The following is a 23965-nucleotide window of genomic DNA, read 5'->3' on the forward strand; positions in this document are numbered from 1 at the left end:
ATAATAACAATAATAATACATATTCATATATTATATTAATAATAGTAATAATATGCTATACAATATATGCAACATCCAACCTATAATTATACACACACACACACACATATATATATGGAGGCATCAGGTGTGGCCTTGCTCTTGTGTGCAGTCGTGTGGCCTGTTCTACACCATTAGATTATTTCATCCAATGCATCACGTTGATCTAAAATAAAAAAGCGCGTTGAACATTATTAACGCGAAGGAGGGGTAGACTTGTCAATTTACTATGATTCAAAACCGCAATCAACTCACCACGACATGTTCGTTCACAATCCCAAGGCGCTCCATTAACCGCGAAGCTCTCCAGGAAAGACATTCCAAGCAACGAAGACGACGAGAGACGACAACGATCGTAGAGCAACTGAAGTCTACACACCAGACAACTCGGTCACTAGCAAGGGATAAAACTCTGTCGCCAAAAAATGAACAACTCGATTACCGGTACAAAAAACAACAGTGGAGAACCAACCTGTTCAACGACCACGCAAAGGTACAGTCTCACACTCTAAACACACCTATTATTTCAAAAATAGGGCAAAAATTAACAAATTATTATTACACTTCAGACTAAGGCACCACGTAATGTGTTGTTTGTGCGTTATCAACATTAATCTATTTCATATTTGAGATAATATTACTGTAATTTGCAATAATATGCGTATTTGTGTTGTTTGTGCGTTTTCAACATTAATCTGGTTCATATTTGACATAATATTAGTGTAATTTGCAATGGTATCTGTGTACTTGACGTATAGTGGTTAAGTGGTGTGTTTTAATATGATAACTAGTGCACTTTTATACGTTGAGTGATGGGGTTTATTATGAATGTAGGTGCGTTTTAAGATAGCAGTTGCATTTTGGGTATGTGTGGTTACTGGTGTGATTTGATTTGAGAACTGGTGCATTTTAGTACGTTGAGTGGTGCGCTTTACTATGTATGTAGGTGCATTTTATTTAACTAGGTGTAGTTTGGGTATGGTGGCCAATGGTGTGTTCTAATTTGTCCACCTGTGCATTTTTATACCTTGAGTGGTGTGTTTTATTATGAATGTAGGTGTATTTTAAGATAGCGGTTGCATTTTGGGTATGTGTGGTTACTGCCTTACTGGTGTGATTTGATCTGAGAACTGGTGCATTTTAGTACGTTGAGTGGTGCGTTTTACTACGCATGTAGGTGCATTATATATAATTAGGAGTAGTTTGCATATGGTCGTCAATGGTGTGTTTTATTATGATAACTGGTGCATTTTTATACATTGAGTTGTGTGTTTTATTATGAATGTAGGTGCGTTTTAAGAGTGCAGTTGCATTTTGTGTATGAGGGTTACAGGTGTGATGTGAGCTGATAACTAGTGCATTTTATTACGTTTAGTGGTGTGTTTTACTATGTATATTGGTGCATTTTATTACCACGTAATTACATCCTTAAAAAACTACAAGTTCTAACAATAATAACATTTAAATTGCAGCTCTACACAATTGTGAATCCCATTGGAGAAGAGGGTGAGAGGTATAAGAAATTCATCGACAGCTACCTTGTGGACAACTCCTTTGCAATGGAGACCCGATGGTAGAACATTCAACACGTAAGTGTTAGGGATTGCTTGGTACATTATACTATTTGGTGCATATTTTGACACATGTTTTTTCCTGTGATAGTTTCTTTTTCCCATAATAGCATTTGGGCACTACTACATAATTCATTTTGACCCACTGTGTGAGAGATTTGAAGCAACATACAACTCATCTTCGGTTTGTAAAACCAAACACAAATATGTAGCTGTGCCTAAGAGATTGTTAACACACCGACCTCTTGATTTTTTCATACACAAAAACTTTATTCAGTCACTAAAATTTTTATGCCTTTAATTGTATGCAGCAAACATTTCTTTCAAAGTTCTTGAATGGTTTGAAATCGACTTACAAAGCTAAGAAGATTGAAAAGTTGAAAGTGAAGAGAATGAGAATGGCTTGGGGGGATAACAACAACAAGATTGATTGCAGTGTATTCCTCATGCGCCATATGGAAACATCCAGAGGGCAATTACCAGACCTATGGAACTGTGGGTTGGAAAAAGAAAACAAGGAGCAATTGAACGCTTTAAGAGTGAAATACTTGACTGCGCTTGAATGAGCACAGAGCACAGAACATACAACAAGCAGTAGAGTTTGGGCGAGAAGGTTGACTTTGAAGGAAAATTTGTTATTGCGTAATATGTTGGTGACTACTTTGACATTATTTATTAGACAATAGTTTTTGGTTGACATTATGATATGGCTAGGACAATTGTTAGATAGTTTTTGACTGTTAATAGCTTTGACTATGTTGGTTAGCAACTATGTTTGTTACTAAGCTAGTTTTTGGTTGAATGCACAGATTATGCACAATTGCAAAATTAGACTTTCTAGAACACACTTACTACTCACGTACTAAAATGCACCAGTTATCAGCTCAAATCACACCACTAACCCCATACACAAAATGCAACTGCACTCAAGGTAAAAAAAAAAATGGACCAGTTATAATATTAAAACACACCATTGGGGACCATACCCAAACTACTCCTAGTTAAATAAAATGCACCAACATACATAGTAAAACACACCACTCAACTTACTAAAATGCACCAGTTAGTAGTTCAAATCACACCACTAACCACCATACCCAAAATGCAACTGCACTCTTAAACCGAACCTGCATTCGTAATAAAACACACCACTAAAGTTATAAAAATGCACCAATTATAATATTAAAACGCACCATTGGGGACCATACCCAAAGTATTCCTAGTGAAATAAAATGCACCAACATATGTAGTAAAGCACACCACTCAACGTACTAAAATGCACCTATTAGTAGTTCAAATCACACCACTAACAACCATTCCCAAAATGCAACTGCACTCTTAAACCGCACCTACATTTGTAATAAAACACACCACTTAAGGTATAAAAATGCACCAATTATAATATTAAAACCATGGTTGCAGTAGGCGCTAGGCGCTAGTCGGGCGGTAGACTAGCGCCTAGCGCCTAAGCGGTCTAAGCGGCGTCTAGAGAATACCGAGGCGGTTCTAGGCAGCGATCTATAAAAACAAAAAATTAATTCATGTGTGTGGATGTATGTCATATTATATATATATATATATATATATATATATATATATATATATATATATATATATATATATATATATATATATATATATATATATATATATATATATATATATATCTTGTATATTTTATTATATTCATGTTGCGCAACTTAGCTTGGGTTATTAGGATTTACGATAATTTAATGTAGCGGACTCCCCGGTCTTTGAGACGATATTTGGTTATAGACACGCTGGGCATTCGTTTGTCAAATAAGTTCTTGTGGATAATAAATTGTTAGTTTATTTTTAGTGTTATCTCGATGTCTTGTATTTCTTTTTTAAAATAAAAAAATTTGTTCTTGCTTTAACTATATGTAACCAGTCATTTTGGCTATCAATTTTAGAAAAAATAAATGTTAAATTTTTTTGAAAATACGGAATAAAAAATAACAATTAATGTCTTAGAGTGACATATATAAGAGTAAGGAACTATTTTTTTTTTTTATTTGTTGGGTTCCTTTATACTCCGTAGTATATTGATTTAATTTTTTTGTGCATTAGAAAACTTTATATTATTGAGTGTCACATTAATTTTCATTTCATTTTCTTTGTCAAATGTCAGGATATAAATTTAAAATAATAAAAACAATAAAAGTATAGTAACATGCAATAAATAGTATCTCTATGATTTCTTATCCTCTCTATTACATAATATTCAAAACCATCATTTAGCAATTGGGTTGGGAGTACTTTTTATGTTTTAACATATTTTGATGAGTTTGAAACAAACATTTAATTTATAATACAATGATAGTTTTATCATTTTCATATATCACAATTTTATAAAATTATTATTTCACGAATAACAATAAAAAAAATATGAAGAAGATTTTTTTTAATAATTCGAAGTGACTTAAGTAATAAATAAATAATTAAGAGTTTTTTTTTTTTTTTTAAATTGCAGCTCATACACAACAATTGTGAACCCATTGGAGAAGAGGGTGAGAGGTATAAGAAATTCATCGACAGCTACCTTGTGGACAACTCCTTTGCAATGGAGACCCGATGGTAGAACATTCAACACGTAAGTGTTAGGGATTGCTTGGTACATTATACTATTTGGTGCATATTTTGACACATGTTTTTTCCTGTGATAGTTTCTTTTTCCCATAATAGCATTTGGGCACTACTACATAATTCATTTTGACCCACTGTGTGAGAGATTTGAAGCAACATACAACTCATCTTCGGTTTGTAAAACCAAACACAATATGTAGCTGTGCCTAAGAGATTGTTAACACACCGACCTCTTGATTTTTTCATACACAAAAACTTTATTCAGTCACTAAAATTTTTATGCCTTTAATTGGTATGCAGCAAACATTTCTTTCAAAGTTCTTGAATGGTTTGAAATCGACTTACAAAGCTAAGAAGATTGAAAAGTTGAAAGTGAAGAGAATGAGAATGGCTTGGGGGGATAACAACACAAGATTGATTGCAGTGTATTCCTCATGCGCCATATGGAAACATCCAGAGGCAATTACCAGACCTATGGAACTGTGGGTTGGAAAAGAAAACAAGGAGCATTGAACGCTTTAAGAGTGAAATACTTGACTGCGCTTGAATGAGCACAGAGCACAGAACATACAACAAGCAGTAGAGTTTGGGCGAGAAGGTTGACTTTGAAGGAAAATTTGTTATTGCGTAATATGTTGGTGACTTTGACATTATTTATTAGACAATAGTTTTTGGTTGACATTATGATATGGCTAGGACAATTGTTAGATAGTTTTTGACTGTTAATAGCTTTGACTATGTTGGTTAGCAACTATGTTTGTTACTAAGCTAGTTTTTGGTTGAATGCACAGATTATGCACAATTGCAAAATTAGACTTTCTAGAACACACTTACTACTCACGTACTAAAATGCACCAGTTATCAGCTCAAATCACACCACTAACCCCATACACAAAATGCAACTGCACTCAAGGTAAAAAAAAAAATGGACCAGTTATAATATTAAAACACACCATTGGGGACCATACCCAAACTACTCCTAGTTAAATAAAATGCACCAACATACATAGTAAAACACACCACTCAACTTACTAAAATGCACCAGTTAGTAGTTCAAATCACACCACTAACCACCATACCCAAAATGCAACTGCACTCTTAAACCGAACCTGCATTCGTAATAAAACACACCACTAAAGTTATAAAAATGCACCAATTATAATATTAAAACGCACCATTGGGGACCATACCCAAAGTATTCCTAGTGAAATAAAAATGCACCAACATATGTAGTAAAGCACACACTCAACGTACTAAAATGCACCTATTAGTAGTTCAAATCACACCACTAACAACCATTCCAAAATGCAACTGCACTCTTAAACCGCACCTACATTTGTAATAAAACACACCACTTAAGGTATAAAAATGCACCAATTATAATATTAAAACCATGGTTGCAGTAGGCGCTAGGCGCTAGTCGGGCGGTAGACTAGCGCTAGCGCCTAAGCGGTCTAAGCGGCGTCTAGAGAATACCGAGGCGGTTCTAGGCAGCGATCTATAAAAACAAAAAATTAATTCATGTGTGTGGATGTATGTCATATTATATATATATTATATATATATATATATATATATATAATATATAATATAATTATATATATATATATATATATATATATATATAATATATATATATATATATATCTTGCTTATATAATAAATAAATTTAAATATATATATAATATAATAATAAAATTAACAAGACCGACTCGCTCGAGTTAACTCGGCTAATTCTGTCGAGTTGGGCGAGTTAACTCGGCCAAATTCGGCCCAGTCGATCAAGTTAGGCGCTAGGCGGACGCCTAGGAAGCAATTCGCCTCAGTCTAGGATCGCCTAGCGCCTAAGCGGGGATTTTTGCAACAGTGATTAAAACACACCAAACTACTCCTAGTTAAATAAAATGCACCAACATACATAGTAAAATACACCACTCAACGTATTAAAATGCACCCGTTAGTAGTTCAAATCACACCACTAACAACCATACCCAAAATGCAATTTCACTCTTAAAACGCACCTACATTCGTAATAAAACACACCACTCATGGTATAAAAAGACACCAGTTATAATATTAAAACACATCATTGGGGACCATACCCAAACTACTCCTAGTTAAATAAAATGCACCAACATACGTAGTAAAACGCACCACTCAACATACTAAAATGCACCAGTTAGTAGTTCAAACCACACTCATAACCACCATACCCAAAATGCAACTGCTCTATTAAAACGCACCTACATTCATAACAAAACAAACCACTTACTCACCATACATGAAGTACACACCATATACAGTACTAAAATGAACAATTTAAATTATTTAAAGAAATATCCTACTGTTATGGCCATATTCATCACAAGTGTGGCATCTCCTTGATTGCTTTGCACACTTGTTTGCAGTTCTGTACCTTGCACTCTTCAATTGCTTACCACTACCCTTATTCTTAGCTTAGACAGTGTCATGCACTTCCACTGTAGAAGCCTTAGACACAGACCGACAAAACAAATTAATCACACTTTGTTTGCTACCAACAGCCACGCCAATAACATTCTCACTCCCATTTTGAAGAAATAATTTCCTTTGCTCATTAATAACGCTTCGTAGTTGTGACAAACAATCAATATAACCATCAGCCAACCCCACACAAGCATAAATATCAAACCACATAAGATTAGTAAGCAGCCTAACATTCTCCACTTTTGTAGATTGATCAATAACTGTACCATCAATATCAAATATTGGGTGCAAACATGCACCCTTTGTCCACCGATGCACCAAATACCTAGAAGGAATAGTCCATGATCTTTAAAAACAAAAAGATATACTTACACAACAACCCATCCTCTCAAACATCTTGCAAGAACACCTTGCACAATAATCATCCAAAACTAACTCCACAGCCCATGCCCGATGGTTACCATCTTTTATCACATAAGACACACAACCATCACAATCACTCAAAGACACCACTTGACAAGAAAAACAAGCCGCACAAATCTCCTCTTGAACATCATAAACCCATGGCATGCCGCTCCAACGCCAATGGTGTCTTCAACACTGGAAAACAAGCTTCACAATCAGCATTTAGTTTTGCTTGGGCATGCCGCTGTGCACCAATAGCACTGTCATAATGCACCAAAAATCCAACCAAGTTAGAATGTCCATTAGAGAAAGTACCAAAAAAATTGTTTTGAGACTCCGATATAGACGTCCTAACCAAACCCGCCATAAACTCGTCATCAAAGTATGGAGATGCCCAAAATGTACGGGACTTAAACAAGGAACGAAACCAACCATTCCAAAATGTACGGGACTTAAACAAGGAACGAAACCAACCATTATCACGCAACCCATATTCCAGTAACGAACGAAACCAACCATTATCACGCAACCCATATTCCAGTAACGAAACCAACCATTATCACGCAATCCATATTCCTTTATAATCTGATTACATCGCACCTCAAAGACCTCGGGATCAATTGAATTATCCTAAACAATGCAATTTAACTTCCTCCTAAACACCTCGTCTTTAGACAAAACTGGTCCAACCTTCTCTCCCACCTTGCACATTATAGAGACTCCGATATAGACGTCCTAACCAAACCCGCCATAAACTCGTCATCAAAGTATGGAGATGTCCAAAATGTACGGGACTTAAACAAGGAACGAAACCAACCATTCCAAAATGTACGGGACTTAAACAAGGAACGAAACCAACCATTATCACGCAACCCATATTCCAGTAACGAACGAAACCAACCATTATCACGCAACCCATATTCCAGTAACGAAACCAACCATTATCACGCAATCCATATTCCTTTATAATCTGATTACATCGCACTTCAAAGACCTCGGGATCAATTGAATTATCCTAAACAATGCAATTCAACTTCCTCTTAAACACCTCGTCTTTAGACAAAACCGGTCCAACCTTCTCTCCCACCTTGCACATTATATGCCACATACAAAATCTATCTTTTAACGCACCAAACAGTTGAGCAACGACAACCTTCACAGCTGGATCTTGATATGTAACAACGCAAATAGGATCATGACCCATTATTTTCTTAAAGCTCTCCAAAAGCCACACGTATGACTCTATGTCTTTCTTTGTAAGCAGCCCAGCACCAAAGGTGATGCATCTCTTATGATTATCAATGCTAGTAAATGGGACAAAAACCAGATTATACCTACATAAGGAAAAACACAAAAAAAATAGTTAGCACAATAACACGTCTCAGAACGCACCATAGAGCATAGAATAATACACCACTAATCTATATAAAATGCACAAACAAAAAACAGATTACTAACCTGTTAGTACAGTATGTAGCATCAAAACTACTATAAAAATACATTTTAACGTCGGTTATTTTGGACATACGACGTCGATTTTTTTCCCGACGTAGTTCTAGCAGACGTTATAAATAAATTATAAGACATCGGTTTTAAAAAACCGACATCGTATATTATTTTTCATTTTTTAAATAAGTACATACGATGTTGGTTTTTTCAAAAAATCGATGTCGTATGTTGTTTTTTTTTTAAAAATAGAGATACGGACGGCGTCAGTTTTTTCAAAAAACCGACGTTGTATTTTATTTGTTTTTTAAAAATAGAGGTGCGGCATCAATTTTTCCGAAAACCCGATGCCTTATCTCGTTTTAATAAAAAAAAACTGTAAAAAAGTAGCGAATCGGCACATCAAAGTCATTATCAAATGCTTAGTTTACAGCAGGCATGAAAGGCGATGGCTCAAATGGCTCATAAATGACATTCTGAAGAGGAATACACAAAACATAGCTAGGCAGTTCCTGTACTAGAAATTTCCTACAAAACATAGCCAGGCAGTTCCTGTACTAGGAATACATGAATAGGAATTAAAAATTTCCTAGAAATTGAACTTGAGAATAGCAGTTCCCAAGATGCTCCGACAAGGCAACAACCATGAAATTTGTATCCACAAGATTAACTTCATTTTTTTTTTGTATATTCCCTCCTTTAACTAGATGTCAACCTTCGCTTTTTAAGAATCTCCAGATAAAGCATGTGTTCCTAAAAGGAAAGTTTTAATTCCTATTCATGTATTAACAGGATCCACTAATAAAAAGAGTTAATTCCATTTTTTATCCTAGATTTATATGTGCTAGTCCACTTTTAGTCCCTTTTTATTAAAATATCCACATTTGGTCCTAGTATTATTGTGGCATGACCATTTTTTGTCCTCCTTCAACAAAATCGTTAAAATGGCATTGAGGGCATTTTGATATCTTTCTTTGCAAAGTAAGTTGATCCGCTATATTTTTATTTTTACTTTTTTGAAAAAATCCCTATTTGAAGAGCGAAATGTCATTGCATTTATGAGAATTTTAACGATTTTGTTGATAAAGGACCAAAAATGGTCATGCCACAATAATATTAGGACCAAAATGGGATGTTTTGAAAAAAAAAAAAGGACTAAAAGTGGAATGACGCCTATAAATCTAGGATCAAAAATGGAATTAACTCCTAATAAAAACTTGTATTATATTATAATAAATGTACATACAATATAAATCGAACAACTTATGACCAAGAACTACCATTTTCCCCCTTGAGGCTGTCCAGATACCCAGATGTAAACAAATAAAGTTTACAACAACACCACAGACAAGAACTAGTATCTAGATATTGTAATGACTATACCTTCTCATACAAAGCTTTTACTTCAGCATACTGCTTCTTAACCTCATTATTCTGTGGTTCCAACCTCAAGGCAAACTCAGCATCTGCACTAAGCTATAACTACATCAGGAAAATATGCAATCAAAAACATGGGAGATCTTCATTCTCTTGAATTTAATATTTGCAGCTATACCTTCAGTGGATTCTCTTAATTTTCCAAGTTCTTTTCTAGCAGTTGAACAACAAGAGTATGCCTTAATGTAGCGATCATCTAAATTCAAAGCCTCTGTACAGTCATCCTCAGCCTCCTGGAATCTAAAATAAAGCATAATGAAAGTAGACAATAATTTTATGACAATGCAAGCAATTGGTAGCTTGAAGTGAAAACTATAGAACTCTTCAACTTAGTGAAATCTGGACAAGAATTACTGCAATTCTAATGTGTTTGTACTGTAAGGTTCTGCGGTTTATTTGCATAGGGTGTGCAGTAAAGACAATTCTAATCCTCGTGCCTTCCGTACTCTACAAAAACATCTTAGTTTGAGTTCCAGACCATTGTTTTATTTAGCTTCTTAGCCACAGACTGAGAAAGGAGTAGTTAATTGCATGAGAGAAACAAGCGCAGGCACTCTTCAACTGTTACCACACTGAAATAAAATGACAAACGAAACACATTTATTAAGGTTTACCTTCAGCTCCTCCACATCCACCTTGAGAAATATCACTTGTGGCATCTTCTTTGCAATAACTGCCAAAATTGGAGCAATAAACGACAAGGCCCGAACCAAGAAGTAGTAAAATCTACCACTGCCTATACATGAAAATTGCAAAAATCTACTATTCTAAGCCTAATGAAGATGACAACAAACCACATTTTTATCTCTAGCAACAAAAATTATGCAGTATCCCCCACTCAGATTGACTGTAGAAATTACGTTTGATAGTTAACAGAACAAGAAATGAAACAACCTTTTGACAAAGCAAAACACAATGAAGCAGAGGCACAAAACCAGTTCTACTATGAATTAAACCAATGTACTAGGTACCATGCTCAAGAACCACCATGAATCTTTATACCCATCACAAATGCAAGTAAAATACATATCAGATTTTAGTCATTAGTGGCACAGTACATACACGTTTTCTTGTATTGAAAATGAATATATGTATATTTTTTTGTAAATTTTCCAGTTTAATATTCGATTAAAATATCAATCCAATTTGGAACAAATAGATAAGTTAGCAGAATGGGGTTGACTTCAGGTACTAAATTTAAACAATATTCTAACAAATAAATCAAAACTCACAATGTAGGTGGAAGGGCTGGTGGCGACCATGACCGGCAGCGGCGGAGGCGGCGGTGGCTAGCAGCGGCTTAGGCATGCTCTCTGCACAAGTAAAAGTAAGTGAGCCCCAAAGACATTAGTTTAGAAAGCATTGAAAGAAGAAACTGAAGATAGCATAGGGCCATAGGGGTCTATCCTTTTTTAGTGAATTGCAACAGAACACTCATAAACTTCCAATTGATTATACTAAATACTTAAAGTCATGCACTCATGCCACCTAACCAGTACATGTGATGACTAAACACACTTGCTCATTCGCATTGCAAATAAATCAGAACAGATGGACCAAGTGATTATATCTTGAAGTAGCAATCTTAATGAAAAGAACAACAAATTTCAAGAAAAAGAGTTGATCACTTGAAGTGCAATTGATATAGTTCATGTAAAATATAACACACTAAACATGTCAGACTACAGGATTACACAACACTATAAAGTGCACTTATGTAGAAGGAACAACACCAATTGTATCCACATGTTGTTACAATAATATATCAGACATTTTATTAAAATAAATACAATTAAGTATGACTTGTATTCAAAAGTACGGTAGAAAATAAAACTAAAATTCATTGAATTATGCAGCATTTACCTTTATGAAGAACTGATATCTTTTAGTGCTTAACAAATCCATAATAGGACCACAAGTTAACGGATCTATGCACAACTCATAGAGAAGCTGCATAAAAGAAATTGTTGATGTGCTCACAAAGTTAGAGAAATAGTTAAATAGATAACAATCCACAACCAGTATGGGCGAGACTAAAGTTTAGTTGTTCTAACACTTAGCCTTTGCAGAAATTTGGATTAAAAACCTGAATCAATTATCAAAAGATATCTAACCTGAAAACCAAATTCATGAAGCAAAGCATTGGCATCTGGTTTGAAAAGCTTTTCCAGTTGATCAAGAACGACCTTCAAGCAACTACAGAACAAATAAAATGCTCAACTCATTATCATAGCATAAGATACATGAGAAATAGAAGTGAGGGCAAGATTGGAACCTGTAATGAAATTTTGGCTGAAGCATGGTCCTCTCAATAGGGCTATCAAGATCAAACTTGAGCAGCAAGTGTGTGATATTAGGGGCAGGCCTGTTGATATTATCAATAAGAAGCTGCAATTGGAGGGATTAGATCATTCAGGGCTTTTAACTATCAATAGTGAAAAAAACTTGCCAAAAATCAACTAGCTCAAATTGAGAGGGCAAACAGAAACACATGCTTCTCCTGAAATTAGATTATTGCAACTCATAACCAACTTCACTTGATATCCAATCAAGTATTATGGAAAAAGAAAACGCACAAGTGATTTCCATTCAAATTTCCTCATCATTTGTAGTAATACTGTTTCATTTCACGTCAGTTTTTATAAAATTCCAGCAATGAACTGCATCTACGGTTGAAAAGTAAAGAACCAGGGTACTATATCCTTTTAATGTTAAATTTTATGAGCAGATTACCAAATAGCCAAATTGTGACAACCCTACTGTACTAAACATCAAAATTCAAGCCAGTACTACTTACTAACATGGTGAAGACGGAGGGGGCTCTCGGCCGGCGACTAAGGCGGGTTGAGGGTGAATACGGAGACTGGGAAGCTGGTGGCTGGTGGGCGGTGGCGTCGTTGCGAGGCAGAGGCGCAGGTGCAAAGATCGGTCGCGGGGCATAAACCCTAAATATTTGTTACAGTGGAGGAGGTGCGGCTGTCCGGCGGCGCGGGTGTGCGGTTGTGCTGCTGTCCGACGGCGCGAAAGAAGGAGAATGGAGGCGTTGGTGCTTATTGGTTGCGGCGGAGAGAAGAGAAGGAGCATGATAAAATCTATTACGAGCTAATAATTTTTCTTTTTTTTTATATTCAATGATACGATGTCGGTTAGTCATAAAATCGACGTCTTATCATGTCAGATTTTTCTTTAAAATCTTATTAAAGCAAAACGTTTAATCATTTCAAAAAATAAAATAAAATTAAACTATATATGACGTCAGTTTTATGCCTAACTAACATCGTATATGATTTAAAATATCTTTTAAAAAATTAAATTACATACGATGTCGGTTAATTAAATAACTGACGTCGTATGTTATTATCATTTTTTATTTTTATTTTTTGCATAAGACATATGGCATCGATGCCGTATGTTATTTTCATTTTTTTAATTTTTTTCCGGATAAGACATACGGCATCGGTTATTTAATTAACCGACGCCGTATCTTATTTTCATTTTTTATGTTTTTTTCGTGTAAGACATACGGCATCGGTTATTTAATTAACCGACGTCGTATGTTATTATTTCACTTTTAACGTCGTTTTTTTCAAAAAACCGACGTTATATGTTGTTTCCGTAGTAGTGCAAACGAAACAACATCACCAAACAAAGAAAAGTCCTTCCTTGATACTGCATCTGCCAAGAAAACCCTTGAAAGCTGGTCACCCTCATCAACATCGTATTTTAACCCAAATGCTCCGCACAATTCACGCCTTTTAAACAGCGTATCTTTGAACAATTGAGCATCACCATTCAAAATGTATGCCATTAAATCACGTTTGAAATTTTGAAAGTCCACACTTGTAGGCCCAACATTAGCATACTCACCAACAATCTCCTTAAACAGCCATACGACCGAGTAGGGCCAATATTTGCCCGAACACAACTTGCAACGAAAAGTTGGTGGCCAAAATCAAGATTGCGATTGACTTTTAAAAATTGCTTAGCAATAGTTGAACACATCAAATGGGTATGCCGTTCCTCAAAAAAATGTACAGAATAACAACCATTCGGGATGAACTTAAAAACTACCTTAGCCTTACACCCAATCCTATTTGTCACCCTACGCCTCTTCACAACACTAGAATAGCTATGCTTGAACCCCTCCCGACTACATACAACATGCTTCAACCCCTCCCAACTACATACCCTTCCGAGTTGTGCTCTGCCTACAGTCAAAACCAACAGAACCAGCATATTGTTTATAAAAACCAAAAACACTATCCAAAGAATCAAACTGTTGCCCAACGTGAGGCTTCAAACTGTTGGCACAAATTGGACGCCAATACTTAGTCATACCAGGTGATATTTCCATATCACATGCACCTGCCTTCTACACCAATGTTTGTAGAATAACCTTCATCACAACCTCCACTAGCAGAGTCCATATTCACACCTACGCACCAATTAAAAACATGAAAAAAATACTAACCATCATTGTCAAATAAAATGCACCAACATACGTACGAAAACACACCATGAAACGTAATAAAATGCATCAGTTTTCAGATCAAATCACACCAGTAACCACAATAACAAAAATGCAACTGCTCTCTTAAAACGCACCTAGATTCGTAACAAAACACACCATTCAACGTATTAAAGTGCACAACTGGACAAATTAGAACACACCATTACCCACCGTACTCAAACTACACCTAGTCAAATAAAAATGCACCAATATACCTACTAAAACACACCATGCAACGTACTAAAATGCACCAGTTCTCAGATTACATCACACAACTGACTATTCAAAATATCAACTAAATATACACCACATTTCACTACAAAATACACCATACCCCCTACAAAACACACCACAACGTCACCACACACAAACATCCAAAGACCACCGTCATCACACACCAACGTTGCCGGAAAACAACCATTACAACAAAAATCACCACCATTATTCCAAAAAACAATCAAAATATAATGAAAAATTCAAACTATCTAAATCAAAATTATTTAGAATTAACATTGGAAAACGAAATATACCAGTCTCCATAGTTCTACGCCCTACGTTGCGGCTAGCTCCAATTCTCCTGGAGCGATCTTCTCCCAGCTGCGATTTCCTCCCAATTGCAATCACTACTCTTGTTGCGATCTTCTCGCCTGTGAGTTAGTGAATAAGGGGGTGTTTGGTTGGATGGATAATCTTTTCCATGGAAAAGATTTTTCATGAAGTGAAGGAAAATGTGTTTTTCCATTGTTTGGTTGGATGGAAAATATTTTCCATTGGAACTTGAGTTCCCAAAAGTGAAGGAAAACACATTCTTTGCTAGGAGTTGGTATTTTGTTTTCCAAGGAGTTTGGGAAGAAAGTATTGAGCAATTGGACAACTTTACCCTCATCAAAATAATATAATTTAGTATTACTATTAATTGTTAAGGGAATATTGGTCTTTATATTCATAATTCCTTACCATTCCAAATCCAACCAAACAATGGAATTCATATGCCCAGTAATTTCTTTTTCACCAACCAAACAATGGAATCTATTTTCCTGGTAATTTGTTTTCTATGGAATTTGAATTCCATTTCCTTCAAATATTTTCTAGCGAACCAAACGGGATGTAAAAACCTTTTCCATTGTTGCACAATAAAGATCAAAATTGGGTTTTATTTTCTTAATAAGCCCAATACTTTTCGCCTTAAAGAAACTTAGGGACGAATGTTGGGGAAAACCGAAAATGCAAGTAGGTCTGTCGACCGAACTGGTTATTGGTTTGACCAATCATTATTGCATGGATCATAGTCCACACAGTTGTGTGGACCAAAATTAAAAAGTATATTATTTTTGTACTGAAGGTACATTATTATTGTATTTTAGGTACATTATTTTAGGGTACATTATTTTTGTACTGGAGGTACATTATTTGATAATGTACCTACAATACAAAAATAATGTACTTTTTATTTTTGGTCCACACTGGACCATGGTCCATGCAATAATTTGCCTGGTTTGACAATTTGGGTCAGACGCTCTCAAGAAAGGCTCGCCACACGCTATCATGACCTGAGAAGAGATACTAATTCCATACCGAGAATCGCGAACAAGAGTTGTAAATAATTCAATACCTAGTTGGGGCATAAGTAAAACGTCTAGTGGTAACCAGTTTTAGGAAGGTAACCCTAAGGGCATGTTTGGTTGGCAGGAAGTGCACTTCCCATGGAAGTAAGTTCCTCAAAATCAGAGAAATGGCTTATTTCCATTGTTTGGTTGATTGGAACTTATATTCCAATGGGAAGTAGGTTCCTCATTTCACAGGAAAAGAAAATCGGAGGTATACCCTCGGATTTGGTTTTCCATTGCTGTTGGGAACAAAAATTATCCTGGTAAGACCATCTTGCCCTTCTATTTTCTTCATCCTTCACCCGTTTCTTCTTCTTCCCTGCCAAACTGCAAGTTGGGAACACCAGCCTCGCTAGTTGCTGTCGGCCCCCTCTACCTCACCGCCTTTTCCTTCGCCGGTCGTCGCCTCTGCCCTCGCTGGTCGCTGCCTCACTCTGCGCCTCCGCTTCGCCGGGAGTCCGCACCTCCGCCTCCCGCTTCTGCCGTTGTCCTCTGGTCGGCTCTGATCTGCTGACTGCTTCAATGACTGAACAAACCTAAACCTAAACCTACTGCAATTTGTATTATCAGTTTTGGGCCCCCAAAATTGAAATAAGAATAATGGGTTTGCCGATTGTGGAATTGTGGTTCATGGGTTAGGTTAATAATAATAATAATAATAATAATAAGGGCATATAAATCTTTATACACATTATTCCTTATCATTCTAAATCCAACCAAACAACAGAATTTATTTTCCCAGCAACTTCTTTTCCACCAACCAAACAACAGAATTTATCTTCCTTGTAACTACTTTTCCACGGAATTTCACTTCCACTTCCCTTCAAATATTTTCCGCGAACCAAACGAGCCCTAAGCAAAAAGTATAAATAGAATTTTGAAGAGAGAGAGGGGATTTTGTACTTTTGTTGGGGGGCTCAATTCACTAGGAGAAAGATGTTCTCTGAATTTTCCAAATTTCACTGTTCAATAGAAATAAACAAGCATCCGCATCTTGAAATAGGCTCATGGTTATGTGTTAGGATCATAGGTTGAATTTATGCTAACAGTCCTATACATTTATTCGTTGTTTTATTGGCATTTTAAAATGAGATAAAATGAATATTTGCCTCTTATGAATATATAGTAGGCTCAATTTTGAGATTAATTATAAGTGGTAAAATTAGTATTATCTTTTTTCTTGTATAAGTATGGAATAGAGAGTTTTTTTTTTCTTTTAATAAAATACTGGACCTATTATATTGTAGTATCTGTTCATCTATACTTTGAGTCAATTCGCCTCGGAGGTTCAATCTCATGACCTCCCATATGAAAGAGTCACTACATGTCATTTGAGCACAAGGTGCTTGGCGGAATAGAGAGTTAATTCCTCAAAATTGATAAATTTAGTTCCTGAATGGTAGGGTGGGAATAGGTCAGACCCCTTCATAGGGGCCTACGGCCTGACCTACTTAGGGCCTAGTATGGCCTAACCTATTTAGTAAAAAGGCCAGGCTTATGCCTAATTAAAAGCCTATTTAGTTAAATAGGCCTAGGCCTATATTTAAAAGCCCGGCCTACAAGCCCGCAGGCCTAGCCTATTTATATATATATATATATATATATATATATATATATATATATATATATATATATATATAACTTGTGGTGTTAGATATTGTATTATGAAATATGAACTTAGATATTTTTTGCAAATTTGTACATGTATACTTTAAAAGGCTTTAAAATGTAGGTCTTAAATAGGTTTAAAGCCTATTTAGGATCTATATTTTGAAGCCTTTTTAAAGGCCTTATGTTAAATAGGCTTTTAAAAAGGCTTCAGGCTAGGCCAAGTCAACTGTAGGCTCAGGCTTGAGCATAAAAAAAAGCCTACATACAGGCTCAGGCCCAAGCTCAGGCTTTAGATTTTCATCGCAGGCCCAGGCCTAATTTTCTAAAGCCCGACTCGGCCTAGCCTATTTCCACCCCTACTGGGCAAATTATGCTGTGGACCCAGGTCCACCTTGCAAGGTGGACCTGGATCCAAAACTACATCGTTTTTGTCTCTTTTTTTTCTTTTTTTTTTTTAAATTAGTAAACATATTGCTGAATATAGAGTTGTCCAAAAATGTGTGAATGTAGAGGTTTCAAAGTGTGAATGTAGAGTATAGGAATTGTGAATGTACAGTTATGATTGTGTGAATGTAGAGTTGCCCAGAAATGTGTGAATGTGAAGGTTTCAAATTGTGAATATAGAGTATAGAAATCGTGAATGTAGAGTTATGCATGTGTGAATCTGTAATAGAGTTAAGAAGTTCTAGCAACTTGTAGCCCTGTAATGTGTGAATGTGAAGTTTTCAAGTTGTGAATATGGAGTATAGGACCTGCGAATATAGAGTTTTGAATGTGTGAATGCATAACAGTGGTAATATAGTTACTAAACATATAATCTTAGAATGTGTGAATGTGGAGTTTACAAAGTGTGAATGTAGAGTATCATATAATCATGTAATGTGTGAATGTAGAGTTTACAAAGTGTGAATGTAGAGTATCATATAATCATGTAATGTGTGAATGTAGAGTTTACAAAGTGTGAATGTAGAGTATAGTGTATGTAAATGTGGAGTTTACAAAGTGTGAATGTAGAGTATAATGTATGTGAATATAGAGTATAATGTATGTGAATGTAGACACAAATCCACCTTGCAAGGTGGACCTGGGTCCACGGCATAACAATTGCCCCTACTGAATGGTAGAAACTCTAATTAAATTTGATCACATTTACATTGCATGTGCATGGTTTTTTACTCAATATGGGAACAAATTATATTACTCTTTTAAATCATTAAAGTCTTCCTTAACAAATTAATGAACAAAAATATTCAAGTGTCGCTTATATAAGTAATTGAGAGCGAGACTACAATAATTCTTTTGTATAAACTAGTATTTTCGTCCGTGCGTTGCACAGAATGGATTTGCTATAATATTTTAAGAATATTTGGATCAATATACAATTATATAAATTATAACATCAAATATTATATAGCGTAATTGATGAAATTTGTTGGACCGATTATGTTTTCTGATGTTTTCCTTACTTGAATTAGAGCAAATAATTGTCCAATTACCCCTGCGATGCACAGATAAATTTTTTATTATATATTTAGATAATAAAATAAAGATAAAATTATAAAAAATTTTAATATTGAACATGTACATTTATTTGATTATAAGATTAGTGCATACGCAAAAGTATTACTCAATTAATTGAATAATATATGACTTGTTTGTCTACAATTATCTTAAAAAGATCAATATGTAATATGACTTATGTAATTATATTATTACTAAAATAAATATGGGAAAAATTAGAAATAATTTAATTATAATTATTTAAAAATAAATTCAACAACTAATGTTTAGTTTAATTATCATAATAATTATTAGGCAATTATTAATAGTCAATTACACTAATATATGTGTAAGTGTAATTATACTTTTATAATTTAAGTATATTCATGTTCAGTGTATCGCATTTAGTTTTTTCTTCATCCTCGATATTTGAATGAATTAATTGTAATTATTATAAATAATCTATCAACCCATGTTTAATTAATTTTTTTCCAGTTTAAATAATTTAGAGTTTTCAAAATGAAAGTGTAATTAACTTTTTTAAAAGTTTTTTAAAAATAATTTTTAGTCAATTAGTAAAACCCTTTTCCTTTTCAATTTGCCTAATTTTCATTTCTTTTTTCGTTAGAATCTTTTTATATTTTCAATCAATTAGTAAAATCAGTTTTCTTTTTCATTTTATCTTTACTATTGTTTGGGCGGAAAATTTCACAAAGGATTATTTTATATTTATTAATAGTAGTATAGACATAGAAGTATAGATAAGTATTTGAATTATTATTATTGGTGTAAATAATAATTAATAAATTATTTTTCTTATAAAATTAGGCCGAATTTGTTTTCATTATTCTCACAATTATAATGGTTTAATTTTTCTCATAATTTGGTAAATTAAATTTTGTTACCAATTAAACTTTATTAATTTTTTTTACCAATTAATTAATAATATTAGTTTGTGCAGTATAGAACAAAATTTTAAGAAGAATTTACCAATTAGCTGATTGCTATCCACTCCTCCGGGAGCCTTTAACGATCCAAAGTCTTTGAATTTGAACATGTCACTACAAAAATTCAGTCATTTAGCAACAAAATATTAGCGACGGTTTATTATAACCGCCACTAAATAAGTGTTTAGTGGCGGTTATATAAAGTCACTAAAAATGAGTGGCTAACTTCCTCTTATTATATATTATATTATTATCCATTCTCCTCCGTTAAATCATAAAAAATTACTCTTAACCCGTCTCCTCCTTCCCTCCCTACCTTCGAACCCTAATTTAAACCTCATTATTCTCTCTCTCTCACTCTTTCTCTTCGCCCAAATGTCTGAGGTAGCGATTGTAGCAGAGTTCACCGGCAATTTCTTTGCACTCACACATTGATCTCTCTCTCTCTCTCTCTTTCTCTCTCTGTTTATCTCTCTGTTTCTGTCTCCCTATTATGTAATCACTATTTGGTGTTTTGTGTTTTTGAGTATTGCGTTGGGCGAGAAGGAGGAATTTGATGCGAGAGAAGAGATAAGGTAGTATATCAAAGATGGCGGAGGTTTCCGGTGAGAGGAGTGTGATGGCGACGGAAGTGAGCTCCAGCGAGAATGGGAGCAATGTGCGGCCTGCCACGGCGGAGGCTACGACGCTGCAACTGACGGTGTCGGCGTCCTTCAAGGAAGGGAAGACGGCCATGAGGAGAGCGTTGGTGAGCTCGAATCTCGAAGTTCATAAATCTGTTGCACGGCTCAGATCCAGTGAAAGTGAAGCTCAATCGACTCGAGAACGAAGTCAGAGGTCAGTAATGTCAGCTGGATCCAGTGTGATTCGGTTTGAATACGGCGAGTTTAGGTGTTCTCTGGTTTGTGTTTGATTAATGTGGTGACATTTTATTTTTTGTTGACCTGTGCAGACAAGGATTGGGAATCCAGTGTGATTCGGTTTGAATACGGCGAGTTTAGGTGTTCTCTGGTTTGTGTTTGATTGATGTGGTGGCATTTTATTTTTTGTTGACTTGTGCAGACAAGGACCAGGAATCGTCTGAGACTCAAGCGGAGATCAAGGCGTTGAGGTTTTCTGAGCGCTTGCGAGAAAAGGCTGTTGAAGAGGTTAGGCTTCTCTATTTATTACTACATTTTATTGTGCAAAAATGCAATCATTTCAAGTCATAGCCCTATTTGATTCCGTGTTTTATTCATTGTTATTTCACCATTATCAGAAAATTTTAAAATACAATTAACTATTGATTGATATTATGGGAGCTCAATGTCATATTTCCCTGTTACATGGCTATGATAAACTCATGTCAGCCAAAGATTACAATTTCAAGTGTCATACTATAGGATACTTTTGGTTTTGAATTCGTGAGAGATAAAAAAGGGAAAACTTTGAGTAAATGATACAATGATTCTCCACATTTTGATGTAAATGCCACTTCAGAATTTTAAGAAAATGTTCTATACTTTCATTACTTTGTTGCCCAGGTGGAGTTTGCTTACATATTGGACAGTTTTGGATTTAATGTTAAGGTGTTGTGATTTACCATCTTCTAGTATATACATTGGTGATCTGTTTTGTTTCCTATTATGTTGAATTTGTTAACTTCCTATTATGTTTACAAGCTTATTTTTGTTTTGACAACTCCAATTACATTCTCTAAGGTGGCATTGATTCCATACATCACGGCGGACAATCCAAACCTAGTAACCATTGCAGAAGTTTTTAAAATACTTGATTCTTGTGGTTCAGATGTAATTGAGCTAGGAGTTCCTTATTTTGATCCACTTGCTGATGGGCCAGTTATACAGGTTTACCAATTTGTTGCTCTACTTGGTACATTTCATTTTCATTGCTTTACGATAATCTCATTTTCCCTTTTTGTAACTCTTTTTCAGGCTGCCGCTACTCGTTCGCAATAGTGAGGAACCAATTTTGATAAAATAATCACAATGTTGAAGCAAGAAGAATTGCTCTCACTCTCACTATGTTTGGAAAACGGGTTAAACTAATGCAGAATGATCTAGTAATCAATGAAATCTCAGAAGATGATGGTAATGATTTCAGTGATCAGATTCGGTATGCTGAGGTATTTCATTTGTCTTACGAAAGCTTGTTTTCTATAATCATTTGAAAAAACTGAGTTTATGATATTGTTTGTTGGTTATCCAGGCTGAAGGTTGTGAAACATAATGTTATATGAGCTATTCAGAGGAAAGCAAAAATGAAGAAATTAGCTCTGGCGGTACATGGTAGCATTTCAATCAATACATACCACTAGTGCCATGCTTTCCAAGCTCCTGAGTTGTTTGAGTCTTTGAAGATTCAAAATACCACAAGGAAAAGTCATGACTATCAATTCTCAATGAGAGTGAAAATGATATTCTATCATCTAGTGATGATGTAAATAGGCAATTTCCTTTTGCATGAAACAGTCATATTGAATAAACTATTATGTTGCTTTATATTTTTCATGTAAACATACTTTTCAATTATGTATGCAGTTCAATTAATATGTAGACGGTTGTACATGAATATTTTTTTATATTATTTGACAAATATTTGTTACAATTGATTTTCTTTTCAGTTGAATGTATATATAAAGTTTGTTTGTGGTTGCAATGAAACTTGAATGTAGAGATTTACGGGATCATAAAAATAAAAAGTAAAATACAATGAAAATTTTTAATGGCAATTCAAAAATGTCACTGCAATTAAATAAGAAATAATTTAAAAATTAAAGCATAATTTAGAGGCGGTTTTATAACCGCCGCTAATATTTAAAGTAAAAATAAATATCATATTTCGTGGCGGTTAGGTAAGTGTCGCTAAACGCTAAACAAAAATAATTAATTATTAGAGGCGGTTGCAAAACCGCCGCTAAATGCATTAAAAACCGTCGCTAAATCCATTAATTCCCACACTTATCTAAAACCGCCTCTAAATCCTTCGCGACACACTATTTAGACACGGTTGAAGAACCGCCTCTAAATAGTTTAGTGGCGGTTTTGAACCGCCTCTAAATAACAAATTAACCGCCACTAAATAACCTTTTTGGTGTAGTGTGTGTTTGTAAATGGATGCAAGTTCCCTAAAAAAGATCATGAAATTTAAAAAACCAAGCAAAAAGCTGAAAAAACTCAAAAAAAAAAAAAAGGCGGCATTCTAACAACATAAAAAATGCATAACAATGAATACAAAATAAAGCAATATGACCAAACATGACCATGGTTTTATTCCTATTAAATAAAACAATATACAATTGAGCAATATTAAATAAAACAATATCTTGATCGCAGCAACAGAATTTGCAGATTTGAAAGTGGAGAGGTATTGTGCCATATTTGACACAACATTGTTCACAATGACACCGATAGGTTTAGTAACAATGACACCGAGAGGTCTACTAATTAATGAGACCGAATCCCTATTAATAAATAAGACAAGGAGGTCTATTAGAGGATTAGTACATGAAACTGGGAAGTAGGTTGTGCTCGGTGAGTGCATTACGATTGGGTAATACATTATGGTCAGGAAATGCATTATGGTCGGGAAGTGCATTATGACCAGAAAGTGCACTATTGAGGTTAAGCTTCGTAGATCAAGTGGGTCGCCCTATAACCCTATCAATCTCCATTTGAGATGCTTTTAGTCACAATTATAACTTAAGGTTGATAAGTTAACCGTTCAACCAACTAGGTTGCTTGAGGCGCGCCTGACCTTCTGGTTTTCTTTTTATTTTCACTTTCTCCCTTTTCTCACTGTCTTCATCTCGCATTTCTA

At 34.9% G+C, this 23965-nt stretch overlaps 2 protein-coding genes and 1 long non-coding RNA gene across 5 annotated transcripts; 1 reads left to right on the top strand and 2 right to left on the bottom strand.

Moving 5' to 3' along the window:
* Positions 1-8050: 8050 nt before the first annotated feature.
* LOC115996043 (RNA polymerase II-associated protein 3-like) lies at positions 8051-10308 on the bottom strand. Of its 2 annotated transcripts, none has more exons than XM_031235189.1 (3): positions 10090-10308; positions 9918-10000; positions 8051-8422 (listed from the first exon to the last, which is right to left on the bottom strand). In XM_031235189.1, exons 1-3 carry the CDS (start codon positions 10223-10225, stop codon positions 8417-8419), a joined length of 225 nt encoding a protein of 74 aa, XP_031091049.1. In that variant the 5' UTR covers positions 10226-10308; the 3' UTR covers positions 8051-8416. The 2 variants fall into 2 exon arrangements, with proteins under 2 accessions (XP_031091049.1, XP_031091048.1); XM_031235188.1 differs by lacking the exon at positions 8051-8422 and adding an exon at positions 9152-9287.
* LOC115996042 (nuclear pore complex protein NUP205-like) lies at positions 10109-13044 on the bottom strand. The gene is made up of 7 exons (XM_031235187.1): positions 12769-13044; positions 12247-12359; positions 12086-12167; positions 11835-11921; positions 11204-11284; positions 10586-10644; positions 10109-10211 (listed from the first exon to the last, which is right to left on the bottom strand). Exons 1-5 carry the CDS (start codon positions 12772-12774, stop codon positions 11261-11263), a joined length of 312 nt encoding a protein of 103 aa, XP_031091047.1. The 5' UTR covers positions 12775-13044; the 3' UTR covers positions 10109-10211; positions 10586-10644; positions 11204-11260.
* A 7389-nt stretch (positions 13045-20433) lies between these two features.
* Positions 20434-22753, top strand: LOC115996272. Of its 2 annotated transcripts, XR_004093585.1 has the most exons (6): positions 20434-20983; positions 21099-21294; positions 21670-21714; positions 21847-21993; positions 22081-22271; positions 22355-22753. It is a non-coding gene; the product is annotated as an uncharacterized LOC115996272 (long non-coding RNA). The 2 variants fall into 2 exon arrangements; XR_004093584.1 differs by lacking the exon at positions 21670-21714 and having other exon boundaries at positions 20435-20983.
* The last annotated feature ends 1212 nt before the right edge of the window (positions 22754-23965 follow it).

This window comes from Ipomoea triloba, chromosome 11 (assembly GCF_003576645.1).
Source record: "Ipomoea triloba cultivar NCNSP0323 chromosome 11, ASM357664v1".
Lineage (NCBI taxonomy): Eukaryota > Viridiplantae > Streptophyta > Magnoliopsida > Solanales > Convolvulaceae > Ipomoea > Ipomoea triloba.